The sequence below is a fragment of the Callorhinchus milii genome, unplaced genomic scaffold (genome assembly GCF_018977255.1).
Source record: "Callorhinchus milii isolate IMCB2004 unplaced genomic scaffold, IMCB_Cmil_1.0 Scaffold296, whole genome shotgun sequence".
Taxonomy (NCBI): domain Eukaryota; kingdom Metazoa; phylum Chordata; class Chondrichthyes; order Chimaeriformes; family Callorhinchidae; genus Callorhinchus; species Callorhinchus milii.
In genome coordinates, this window is record NW_024705037.1 from 4,888 (window position 1) to 18,433 (window position 13,546).

The following is a 13,546-nucleotide window of genomic DNA, read 5'->3' on the forward strand; positions in this document are numbered from 1 at the left end:
AGCCAGGTAGACGGAAAACCAACAAGCACAAGTGTGAAAAGGTAGACAAAGCTTTAAAGAGCAACCCTATCTCTCTGTAGATCCATCAAGTGCTTAACAACTTTTCGTTTCCTATCGCAAGAGAACACGAAGTTCCCGTGTGATTTTGCAAAGCTATTAAACGAAAGCCACAACTTCACTAAGGATCTTGCAAAACAAAAACTCGGGACTCTGGCAAACAGCTCACAATGTGTATTCGGCTTTTTCGCGAGTCTTATCAATGTGTGACCTATTAGGGCCACATGTGGAGCGAGATTGCAAGCTGAAGCAGGGTCCATACGTGCGCAATCCACATGTGACAACGTGTGGCTCAATGCAGACCCTTTAGCAGAATTGGCAACCAGATGCAACCATGTAGTACGGGTATTTTGGCAATGTTATGCATTAATAATATTGTGCTCATTTAATCCTCAAATGTACATCCAAATTGGTGGATTGTAATTTTATGTTCCAGTGGGATATTTCACTCAAAACTAAAGAGAATATTCGTGATATTTTAGTTCACCTTGATTTAGTATAATATGGTCCCATGGGTGCGGTTTTTAAGGACTGACTGAAAGGAATACACTGGGATTTACGACTACGGAAAAGGCAGGAGGAGGCGGTGACAATGACAGGAAACAGAGGACGCATCAAGTGAAGCCGTACAGGAAGGAACAATGTGCTTTTCACCGGTGGTGAGCGGCACCTATATCAACAACACGGCACGTTGTTACAATAGTACATGATGCACCGACAACTCCATGGCTATCCGCCAGCGGTGGCTGCACGTACCAATGCACCGATTAGAGGCGCGCATGAGACAATCGGCGCGCCTCACATAGTGCACGACTTGTCGGGCGTGCCAGGCGCCGCTGGCCTTGGCTGCCCTGCAGCCCCGCCTCCCTGCCTCGGCCTTGCTCCCAGCTGCTGCTGCTGTTGCTGCTGTTGAGACTTCAACTGCGAGCTCAGTTTTGCTTCCAGGAGCGGGCGGAAGGTGGTCATGATCTCGCTGGCGCTGCTCGCGCTGCGGCGTACGGATGGCCCCGGCGGGGCTGCGGGAACGCCGAGGCGGTGCGAGGGGCTGCCAGGGATGGGTGCCGCGGGGCCTGGCGGTGGTTTCAGAGTATCCAACGTGTCCAGTACCACATCTGGCGTGTGCCGTGCCGAGCTCTGCCTCTGCAGCTCACGGAGGTCGCTGAGCGCCGAGTTCACAGAGTCGTCCATCTCCTGCGGCACAGGAAACGGAAAGCAAACATTGTGGGGGGTGCGGTTAACACCCGATAACGCTGTGCCACCAATGACTGAAGCTGAATCCACGTCACATCAAGTTCTACTTAAGAACTGACTTTCACCAGGTAAACTCAGGATTGAGTGATATTGGCTTATTAAGTTTTGGAAAGCAAATTCAATAAATAGCTGAATAAATTAGTAAATGTAGGAAATTATAGTTGCAAGTTTAATAATGCTGACAATTTATAAAGGTCAGAAATAATACACTAAACACACTGCGTTACATTTCCTAGCGTTTCGCTCAATTCCCCCAATGTATAACTGGTACCCAAACTGGTCAAATAATCAGGACGGGTCAGTCAACAGCACGTGTTGGTCACCTGGGCAATGGACCTGGGCAGGTGTTTTGAGTTTCTACCGTAGCCACCGCCGACTGAGCCACAGCACGCTGCCAGCATGTCTCACCTCGGCGTGAGTGATCTTGGGCTCGTCGAGGCTGCTGTGTCGACTCGATGACGTTGAACTTCTCCCCGTGGGGCTTTCGGGCGGCGCGGCCAATCTCTGCGGGAATCCACCACCCACAACGCCACTGCCGCCGCCGCCACCGCCACCACCACCGCTACCCGTGCTGCCCAACCTCCTCCGCTCCGGGCTGCCTTGCGCCTGCGTGGCCGCCGCCACGGCCGCCCGCACGCTGCCCACCCTCGGCTGCTGCAGGTGGTGCTGGTGGTGGGCAGGTGCGAGGGGTGGTGGTGAGGGCTCGCCGCGGAGGAGGGCGGCCGTGACGGGGTGGCGTCCGCGGACGGAGGGGGCGGGCCACGCACGGGGCTGCGGCCGTCGCTGCTACGCCGGGCCGGGTCGCGCATGTTCAGCGCCGCGCCCTCCGCGCGCAACCGATGCCTGCAGAAAGCAGCATACGGAAGGTAAAGGTGCAGCTCTGTAATTTCTTGACCGCGCCACTGCTGGAAGAAGGGCCTCTACTAGAGGCAGCCCTAGAGAGCCTGCTCTCGGAAGGTATTTGGGTCTACTCTTAGACAGTGGCCAGACATGTTGGAAAACTTGGGGAATACCCACATTTTAACCCACCACATACAACCTGCCGATTGACTGTGGTGAAGCCACCTTTCACTGAATGTACCATCTCTATAATTGTTGTAAAGCGGCTGGATCAAGGTGCTATACAACTCTAGATAACATAAGATACTGACAGGTGGACAGAAGTGGGAGGGATTTAAGAGAATTGCACCATTCCACCATAGGAACCTCATTTGCCAGTAGCAAAATATGATAATTTTTTTTTACCCTTTTATCTTTGTTGCCAGATAAAAGGGTAAAAAAAATCATTTTGCTACTGGCAAATGAGGTTCCAATGGTGTAAATGCTTACCCCGAGCTCTCATACTCTGATGGTGCATTGTCTTTGAGTTGTGCGCCTTTTGGCGTCATCTGGTCCAACACCATGTGAGACTAGGCTCTAAGGAAAGCTGTCTCGGGTGTGGACCAATCAATTTCAAGGACAGTGCATACATTATCAGAGTTATGTTTTTGTTTGCATTCCGACTGCAGGTATTGTGGTCAATGCAAACATGACTCCTTGTAAAAAAGGTGTCAGTTTTGTTGCCAGATAAAAGGGTAAAAAATTATAATTGCACCATTGTTTGATCTCCCACAAATTCTAGATTGCAAAACAAAAGTGCTAACCATTACATCACAGCAGCACCATGAAGCCACATTAAAAGTACTTATTGGTAATAGGCAACTGATGCTGGGGTTCTGGTGTATGTTGAGTGTTTGGTGTTCATGCTTATTTGTGTTGCACATAGTGATTACGATGTGCAGATGTATGTGCCTGTGTGTTGTGCGGACCTGTGTGGTGTGTGCTGGGAGTGTGTTGTATGTGGCTGTTTATCGATGTTGTGCATACTGAGTGTGTACTGTGCACGTGTGTGGGGAGCGGTAGTGTAGCGGTTAGCACACTGCACTACGAGCCCAGCGAACCGAGATCGTTTCCCGCTCACGGCCAACACCAATGACGATTACCTGAACCGGTCCTGGGCCTCCCCTAGGTGGACTCGGCCTCAAATGGGTACCTGGTGCGATGTGTAAACATCGCCACTCGGGGACAAAGCAGCCGGACGTGCTGCCCGCCCACCCCTCGTCTGCCACGCCGGTCTTCATGGGTGCTCTCTAACAGCAATTTCCCCAAGAGTTTGTTAAAACTATAGGTGGGATCTTTGTCTTTATACAGATGTGTGTGTGCTGAGAGTAAGTGCTGTATGATGTTGTATATGCTGTGCTAGTGTCGTGCCACGTCCTTTAGCACTCGCCGTTCAAACTGCGGCTCGTGCAGCTGCTCGGTGGGGGAGTGAATGTCGTGCTTGGAGGACGTCTTCTCATCCAGGAGGGGGCCGCTGCTCGCCTCGCTGTCTCCCTTCTGGCTCAAGCTGTCGGACAGCGTGTCTTCACTGTGGCCAACACGGACGAGACCACCACAGCGTTAAAACAACAGCAGCTGACAATCGTGATTTTCGTTCACGAGTGCAATATCTTATCGATTTTAGAGCAACGCGCAGGAATGGTTGGGCGATTTTGACCGTGGTCGTGTCTTGCCGGCGCGCGTGCGGCGCGCATCGACTCACGTGTCCTGCACCACGATGTACTGGTGCGGGATGAGGCCGTCCACGCCGTTGTGCCGCCCCTCCCACCAGTCTTCGGACGCGCGCTGGTACAGGAGCAGCGACGAGCCCTTCTTGAAGCTGAGCTCGCGCGCCGATCGCCCCACATAGTCAAACTTGGCAATAGCCTCGATCGGCTCAGACTCTGCGGGGTCGAGGAGGGCAGAGTGGGAGGTCAGCGCGGTACATACGACGCAGTTTACACAACAAGACTGCCAAACCACGACCCTGTGGTTCTTTAGGTGCAGAAGTTTATTTCGTTTTTTGTAATCAATCATTATTATTTGTTAGTGCCTGTGAAGAAATCACATAGAACGTGCCCGATCTCATTAGATCTCAGAAGCTAAGCTGGGTTGGGTTGGGTGTAGAGAGTGCTTGGATGGGTAACCAAAATGACCATATATAGAGTCACAGGGCTTGCATAGCGAGGTTGTGGGCAGAAGATGATGTACAGCAACATCCATGACTGTACTGCACTTTTACGAGTCCTACATTGATGCTCTCTGCCTCAATCAACCACACAATTTACAAGCAGCAATTTGAGCGTGCAGCTCACACAAAAGTTCGGTTTGTTGTCCAAAATCTCAGTTGGGGGTTGACACCAACCTTTCATATCTGAGGTTAATACATTGACTAGCGGGAAAATATATTTCAAAACTTAAAAACATAACATGTACATACACAAATACTAAGCTATTGTGAAAGCCCGGCGTGCGGTTTTGTCTGTCCATTTGTCAGTCAACAAAATTATGATTAAAAAAACTGGGGTGTAAATAGTTGATCTAAAAGGTTTCCGAAAATTGTCGACCGCCCCGCCACCATCTATTTTTTTTTTTACCCCCGCGTAGGCATATATACCTAAACACCCTACAAACAATAGAGTGAGTAGTATATAGTGACTCTATAGTAGTATCTGTCTCTACGGTAATAACTACTGACTCTGCATCAGTATCTAATGACTATAGTAGTACCTACTGAATCTATAGTGTATCTATTGACTCAATCGTAGTATCTACTGACTATAGTAGTAACTACTAACTCCATAGTAGTATCTGCTGACTCTACTTTTAAAACTGTGTACAGTATAAAACCGCTCACTTGTGCAATATATTATATTCAATATTCTCCCCCCCCCCCCCAGCCGCGCATTTGTGCGGGATACACGGCCTAAGCGGAGGGTGGGGGGGGGGGATGCGTGACGCCAGCATGCACACTGCGTAACGCTGCGCATGCGGGTGACATGACAGATGTCACCGCTCACTTGTCGTGCAAAATATATGCATTATTGCACCCCCCCCCTTCCCCCAAAATACTAAAGTCTATTTTAAAACGTTTTGCATTGTGTACAATCTGGAAACTACCCACATGCCAAATTTAAAGTTTGTTGCATGTTGGGAAGTATGCTAAACATTTCGAACAGACAGACATTCACAAATTTCCCTTTTATATCTATAGAACTACCGTTACGTGGGCAATCAGCAGCGGTTGCCCTATGTGTGGACTATCCAAACATGAAAAGTGGGGGTAGTGGGCAGGACGTGTTCAGCAATCACTCGCCACTGATTTGCAGGAAATCGAACTTTGGAAGTCAGGTTCAAAGTGCAGTGCGCGCAAAGCAATAAGCCACCGCTCCATCCATATATAACCACGTGTAAAATGTATTACAAACATAATCCCCATGAGCAAAACACTCGCATGTATATGCGACATTCAATGCAGCCAGCTTAAAATTCAGTGTAATTAATAAGTTCCATATGCTGCCACCGACATAATTTAATTATTACAATGCCCTATTCAGCTGTTTTTCAATCACGTATGTTTTGGCATTCCAGAAATAAAACAATTAACAACAGCGTCGTTTATTGGCCTCCGGCACATTCCCAGAAGCCAGGCGGACAGGCTCATGCAGCAATAGAGCCGAGGGCAGTCACAACACACACCCGGAGACGGCCAGGAATGTGAATTGCCTCCAGACACTGGGGAAAAGGCAGCGAAATTAAACGGGTTGAGGAAGTAGAACATTAAGACTAAAGTTATGGGCAATCAACGTTGTGTCAAAAAATTGCCCTGTACCACAGCCAATTGAATACCAGCAGTACAGAATTTGCGCGAGACAATAAACGGGTGACTGTGAAAGATGTAGGAGGCTCACACACGCACGCGCAGGAAGGTAGGTTGCGTGCGTGCGTCTGCGTGAGCGAGCGCATGCCGTGCGAAGTTAAGCAGGCGAGCGTTCTGCACACACGCCTCGTTTTTAATACCAGTTTGTGCGTGTTCTTGAGGGTTATAAATCTACAACGCACAACACTGCAGATTTATAACCCCAAAGCTTACCGTCACAAGCGCCTCGTTTGATTTTGGCACCAATCATTTATATTTAATATATATATTTTATGTGAGACTCCTTTCATCGCCACAATTTTTTCATGCAGGAAAGAAAAACAAATCCTCAAGAGTCCAATTTTAGTAAAAAGGTACGCTTGAGGAATGAAGCGGCGTGGTTTTTTTTTTTTTGCCGAGCTAAGTGTCCCCACGTGAGAAGTTTTTACCATCATCGCTGGAGCGAGGCTCTGTGCCAGTGTCAACGTCCACCTCCTCCGGCAGCGTGGAGCCACAGGGCAGCCCATCACTGGCACATGCACACAAGGACAACCGTTATACACATAGGTAGAGCTAGCAAGCACCCTGGTATGGTGTTACAAAGCAACTGCAAATAACAGGATTTTGTTCCAATTTAAAATGTTGTGGTCTTTAGCTCGATTCATGATGTGAGCTGGGAGTGGGGGGCTTTCCTGCGCGGTGGAGTAGGCGGGGTAGACGCAGCAGGTGCGACCAGCGTCAGAAAGAGCGAGGCCACTCTGTGTACGCTGGGCGAGTGATTGAGTGAGCCGTGAGCCTCGCTTTGTAGCAGGAGGCAGGGCTCACACAGATGGAGGGGATGCCAGCTCGCCTCGTGTCTGGTTAAGCCTCCCAGAAATTTGGCAGCTTTACTATTTAGGCCGCCGCAGTACGTGGGCAGGCGGCATTGGGCAGCGGCACACAAATTCAGCCGTAGGTTTTCTTACCCCGTTCCGGCAAACTGAACGCTATTTGCAACAGCCAATTTTCTCATGTTAAAGTGTCCCCCCCCCCCCCCAATATTTCACGTTGTACATTTCAAATACAATTGACATATAATGTATAATATACATACAACTAAAAAAGCCCCAGCCAAGAGGCGTCGCACATTGCCAGCTCACCCACCAGTAATCTTCGCCCGTCATGCACTTCTCGTAGATGGGACCCGGGAGGTCGCGCTGCCCGGGGAAGATGAACTCGTGCTGCTGGATGACGCTCTTCATGACCTCGTTGACGTGCGTCTGAGACGACACCAAGTCTTGGTCGTCGGGCGCTTGCATGAGCGTGGGGCCAAAGCACACGGCCAGGTTGTAGGGATCCATCATGTTCTCGTCGCTGTAGTGGGAGAGGCTGTGGACCGCAGTGCGGGTGGGGGAAATTAAAGTGGAGGGGATTTTAGCGATTCCATTAAGGCCTACAAGGTTTGCATCATGCACATCGCTGACTCGTTCAATTCAAATAACGCACAGCTGTGCGTGCGCGGTTGCTTGTGAGGATGTTATGCTGAATTTACACAGTGGGCCAAGCTTATAATGTTACTCTGTTGCATTGCTCACATGCTGTGCAACGATATCTGTTACACAGAATAAGTGTATTGCTTATATTTGGAGACAGGTGCATACTTTTGAGCCATTACAGTCGATCATACCCCACAGCTAAAATTATTAATTCACCACAGGTTAGGGAGGAAACCAGAGTACCAATTTAGTGATATGGAATAAGTCACTACGGCATGCAGCGCTGGCTGCTGGCAAAAAGGAGCTCGGCTGCCATGCCAACCCTGTCCGCCAGAGGTGAGGGCGTAGACGGGAGGAAGGGATGTGGGGACAAGGGGCGGAGGGGGTACGGGAGAAGCCCGTGAACCTTCTAGGGGGTTCTAGAAGGGGGGCGGAGGAGCCAAGGGGGTGCGAGGCTGCGCTGGGGGATATAAGGGGGACCCCGGGGAGGACTCGGGGCCGTGGTTGGAGTGGACCCCTGGAGCCCGTCAAGTCCCGTCAAGTCTTCGTCATCAGCAAGATCGTCTTACTCTAGCCTCAGCGTTGTGGGTCAGGCAGCCGTTGCTGTCCTGACCTTACTGTAAGTATTCTCAGCGCCGGCAAAGGCTATCAATAAACTGAGTGCCTCCTAATATAGTGTCTCTCCAGTCTGTCACTACACCTGGATAAAAGAACATATTAAGATATGGAGATAACTCTTAAAAGGTCTGCACAGATAAGTGACAAACCTACTTGATATGATGTCGCCTAGAGGCACCACAACCTCACCGTCCTCGAGGCGACTACCTCGCACACAATCTCCACGCGATTTCATTGCTTTCTCAACGGGGTGAAGAATGGGCCGGATGGCTCAGAAATTCACTGGGAATCTGGGATCGAATCCTGGCAGAAACACGTCATTTAATCACGTTCTCAAGTGTAGCGAGCTGATGGTCTCAGCCCAATTACCAATGACTACACGAAGGTCCTCCATCACATTAAATTTGGCTCTCTTAGCTTTTCATTTCACGTGGATAATTCCAGCTGTGAGACTTACAGCTCCGAATGGAAATTTCTTGTCAGACGCGATGCCGATATTACAAATAAAATGCAACTTTGGAAAAAATTACGGGGAAAATAGAAAAAAACAGGCAGGTGTGTGTGTGTGTGCACAACAACGAGCGGAGCGCCGGGTGGCTAAAACACAGCAAGCTGGCACAGTCGGTGGCACAGGTGGGTGCATCGGCCAGTCATCCCAGTCAACCCATGGCACCTGGGGGTCTATCCCAGGACCTCCTGCCAGCGAACGTTCGACACTTGACGTGGCCTTAAAGTTGCGCAGAGCCTGGCACAAGCGCCATGATGACATCACCGCCATTTCGTGGCGAATGGCGGTTGTTGTCGTTGTTGTTGTGCGTGCAGTCGCAGAGCTGCTCTACTCACTGGTTGAGAAATGCGAATAGGTATCTCATGACCACGACGACGGGAGGCGGCAGGGTCTGAATGACTTTGCGGATCCCGGCAGCTCGCTCCGACGAGCTTTCGATTTCTGCAGTCGGCAAAGGCGGCAACGCAATCGTCAAATGACACTGCGAAACGTGCAGCTTGACGGAATGAGCGCTGCATCACAAGTACAATGCTGATTTATACAGCGGTTGCATACCGCCGCGTCTCAACACGCTGTCCAAAAACGGTTGGGCATTTTCATTGTAGAGAGAAAACAGGGGTATGTTCAACTTCTTTCGCGCCGTACGTAGCGATGTTGGGGACAGGAGAAGGCAGTTGCAGAAAATGGGGACAGAAGCAAAATGACAAATAACTGACACACATGCCACACAAACTGGTATTTAAATTTACCTGATGCCACTGATTCAGAGTGACCTTGAACAATTTATCTGCCTATGAGACTTCCAAAGTAAGCTATGAACATCATTGGGTAACTGTGGGAAGTCAAGCCACTTCCACACACGCCAAGTGTTTCGAGAATGTCTTCTGGTTTGCATAATTATGTTAAGTTACCAAGTGATATGTATCATAAAATGCAATGGAAAAACGTTGCAGGTTACTTGTTACACACTGGAATGAGTTTGTTGTTTTCTACACCCATTTAAATGCAGGTCTCCATAAAAAAGAGACATCTGCTGTCAATTGGCCCTTAATTGGTCACAAAAATGGTCATCTATCATTATCCCATAACAAAAACTACGGTAAACAATTAAATAAAACTGATAAACTGATGCATTATTTCAAGGAAATAACACAAACCAGAGGAGGTTTCACTATGTGTTCCAAGTTAATGTTGTTGTTGTATGCAATGTTAGGATATAAGAGAACAAACGATCCTGTAAACAGATTTGAGAATTAAAACAAACTGGCAGTGCTTCCAAAAGGCTGTCACACTGCATTACCATTGCTATTAGAAGCCAGCTTACAATGGTTAAAATTACATCACTCTTTTGCATAAGCCAGTCAGCATCGCTTAAGGGCCAATTAATTTGCCCCCGGCAATATAATTAATAAACTTTACAATGGAGGACCATCAATCGAGAGCGACACAGGGCTGTATGATAAGTTGGCGACGATATGTGCAGGGTGGATTTGGTGAGGAATTGCCAACAGGGACAGAATGACGCTAAGATAAGGGGGGGTTCCCTTCAACTCCACAGGGCCCATTTTCAACACCAGCCCAGCAATTTAATTTTATCCCAAATAACAGTTATAAATTGTTCATCACCGACCCTCAAGGCAAATTTCAGGAGGGTCCTGATAGGAATATTTGGCCAGTTCTGCTTTGAGCATTTAATCTAAATTGCCTGGAGAGAAAACACGTCCACAGATTGGGACAACACTCAATCTTGTCATATATGATGCAGCAAACTAACTTGATGTCACGTCTCTTACAGGCACCTCACTGCCCTGCAGGTGCCTACCTCGCACACATAACCTAATCGCCATTCACCAACGCTGCCTCCCGGTTGCTGGGTTAGGGGTGTGCACAATTGTTCTCCACGCTGCATCGTTCACCAATTCCCCCAATCAAATAATCCAGAATGCACCGGCTCTCATCATATCCCACAAGCTAAGCTGGTTTCAGCCTGGCTAGAGCTTGGAAAGGCGACCACAGTACATGTTATATGCCGCGAAGCTACGTTGTGGGCAGTAGAGGGCAGTACAGAAAGATCCATAATTGTAATGTATTTTGACACTCCCATGTCTATATCTGACTGCCTTCACTAACCCGCATCGGTAATTGTGGCCAAGTATGGTTATATAACCTCCACAACCCCGCAAAATACAGACAGGCCCTCATCCAGCAGTGGATTGACAAAAATGCCTGTACACATGTACACACAGCTAAAATTGAATCGAAAAAAACCCAGTGCTGATTCTTTATGATTGATGTAATGTGCAAAACTACAGATTTATCCCAATAATAATAATCAGTGGTAAAAGCAGGTGAGTGTTTAAAAAACCAAAAATAACCATCATTCAGATACTCTTTGGTTCTTTCGGTAAAGTCACGTAGGTATAAAATAAAATGATTTATTTAAAAATAAAATAATTTATGTATGGATCCCTGCAGTCACGAAAACTTCAAATCTACATCATTCAGATGTCAGTCCTTGTGCTAGCTAATATGGATATGCCAAGCTCAGGCTCATAAAACCTCTTGTCCTTTGTGTCATTTGCCATTTATCGTTCCGTTGCACATATTACCACTATCACAACCTTACTCTAACCTTGCTGTGTTAATGGCTTCGTGTGAGAGTTATTGACTTTCTGGTGGCGTCTGCGGGAAGCAGATTGACCGATTGGAGTGATGTTATGGGATTGCATGAGACGTCCATGCTCATTACGGTCTCCTGCTAAAAACAAAACAAATTCCACCCAAAATAATTCAAGGCCACTGCTACTCTTTAGACAGATACAAAATCATATTTTTAAAGATACGAGAAAAACTTGTGGGCCTTGTGTGTAGCCAACTTGCAGGTTTGGCGATTTTCTGTGCGGGTGACTTGCTGTCCGGTTTGACGAGTTGACGGTGATTAATGCGACTCGCAGAGGCGGTTGACTCACTGTGCGGGCGACTCGCAAGAGTAGGGCGACGGGCGTGTGCGATTCGTGCGATTAACTCCGTGTGGACGAGTCACATACATGGCCGAGTCATGGGTGGTTCATCGCGTGGGTGCGTTAATTGCCAAGGTCACGTACGGACGCAGGAGATGAGGTCGTGGAACTTCTCCTTCGGGAAAAGCGGCGTCTTCATGCCGCGGAAGTAGAGCTTGAGCACCCCGGCAACGGAGTTGATGTCGCGACTGCTCTGTTCGTCCTCCAATGGATCGTCTCCTGCAAAGGCAACAGAATACGGCTCGTGGAGCTACGTACGCCGAGCCTCGGGTTCAGCCTCTGGACTCCAGTTTTGCAATGGAACGTTAAAAAAAAAATTGCAAATGAATGTTTGATTTTATTATGCCTGCTTAGCCAGGAAAGTATATTTTGTGTAACCAGGTGAGAACTCCTCAAGAGACCAGGATAGTCTCATTTGCAAAAGTCACTTGGGGCATTGGTCTGCCAGTGGGGGGTGATGATTGCTGTGAATAATCCAATTGAATATTTGCACTAAATGTTTTACTGGTAGCAACCTCCTGGTTACACCAGCCCAAATTGTGTCCATCGTGCAGGGAGGGGGTGGGGAGGGAGGGGCTGGGTGGGGAGGGGAGGGTGGGGAGGGGCTGGGTGGGAGGGGAGGTGGGGAAGGGCTGGGTGGGGAGGGGCTGGTCACCCCGTGGTGCCCTTATAAAACTCAACGTTTAACCTACTCACGCCGGCTTGTGCCCGCCCTCACAGTCGGGCATATTTGCGGAATACACCACGCCGCCATTGACCGAGCAAATCCAACGTTCCTACCAGCTCCCTCGCAGGAATGTGTTTTAATAGCAAATATTGATCATCGACGCTGGCACACGATGGCACTCTTGTGAAGGACATCAGGGGATCTTTAACGTCCACTTTGAAGCAGACAGAACGTTGTATTGTGGTTATTACACCCGAAGTAATCATCAGCAAAGTCTCACTGAGTATTAAACCTCTTTTTTCAGGAGGCTCCTGCCAAGTTTTCCGAGTAAGGGACACAATGTAGCTACGTGTAATCCCAATTGATCAACTTGCAGGTACATTTTCAGCATTGGGAAGTTTGGCTAATACCGGTTTCATTGTGTGGCATTTTTTTGGTTAAAGCTATGGGAGGAAACTGGAGAAACTCATGGAGAACACAGGTGGACAAGACAAACTCCACATCGGAAGGCACCTGAGTCAGGAATTAAACACACACTTCTTGGGGTGAGGCACAAGTACTATCACTACACCATCCTGGTGCCATAATTGTCGGTTGGGTGTTCCATTTCCTCTGTAATTGTGCCAATTATCGCATTGCAAAAGAGATCGGCTTAATAATGGTGGAGTGGGTTCCACGGAGGCAGACACTTGTACTTGGAGGCCACACGTTTATTACACACCCCAACAGGGTAAACTACATAAACTACGTAACACTCGGGATAACTACGTGGTAACTACCACGGAGCTAGACCTCAACAAGGTCACTATATAAACGGGTCAGGTCAGTGAAGTACTGCTGACCATGATGTTGAATGTGACGACCGAGCCCAAAGAGCGTAGCACAGCCGTTTGATTCAGAAGACAGCCAAGAACGCTCCCGGGACAGACCCTTTATCCTCCTGAGCGTGGCCTCGCTCCGGCCTCGGCCACGCCCCCTTCGGATCTTTCCAGAAGGTTCTGCGTCCTTATAACACATTCCTGCTGCGGAGGGAGCTGGTAGGAACGCTGGATTGCTCGGTCAATGGCCAGGGTCAACGGCGGCGTGGTGTATTCCGCAAATATGCCCGACTGTGAGGGCGGGCACAAGCCGGCGTGAGTAGGTTAAACGTTGAGTTTTATAAGGGCACCACGGGGTGACCAGCCCCTCCCCACCCAGCCCCACCCTCCCCACCCAGCCCCTCCCCACCCCCTC

At 48.9% G+C, this 13,546-nt stretch overlaps 1 protein-coding gene across 1 annotated transcript in view; it reads right to left on the minus strand.

The window, feature by feature from the left end:
* Positions 1–855: 855 nt before the first annotated feature.
* Positions 856–13,546, minus strand: part of LOC121851995 (SLIT-ROBO Rho GTPase-activating protein 3-like) — a 66,009-nt gene continuing 53,318 nt past the window's right edge. The window contains exons 11-19 of the mRNA XM_042346069.1: positions 11,731–11,865; positions 8,962–9,067; positions 7,169–7,393; positions 6,475–6,554; positions 3,890–4,070; positions 3,578–3,715; positions 2,016–2,151; positions 1,717–1,974; positions 856–1,248 (exon numbers count right to left, since the gene is read on the minus strand). Coding sequence (XP_042202003.1) covers positions 856–1,248; positions 1,717–1,974; positions 2,016–2,151; positions 3,578–3,715; positions 3,890–4,070; positions 6,475–6,554; positions 7,169–7,393; positions 8,962–9,067; positions 11,731–11,865 — 1,652 coding nt within the window. The remainder of the gene's footprint in view (positions 1,249–1,716; positions 1,975–2,015; positions 2,152–3,577; positions 3,716–3,889; positions 4,071–6,474; positions 6,555–7,168; positions 7,394–8,961; positions 9,068–11,730; positions 11,866–13,546) is intronic.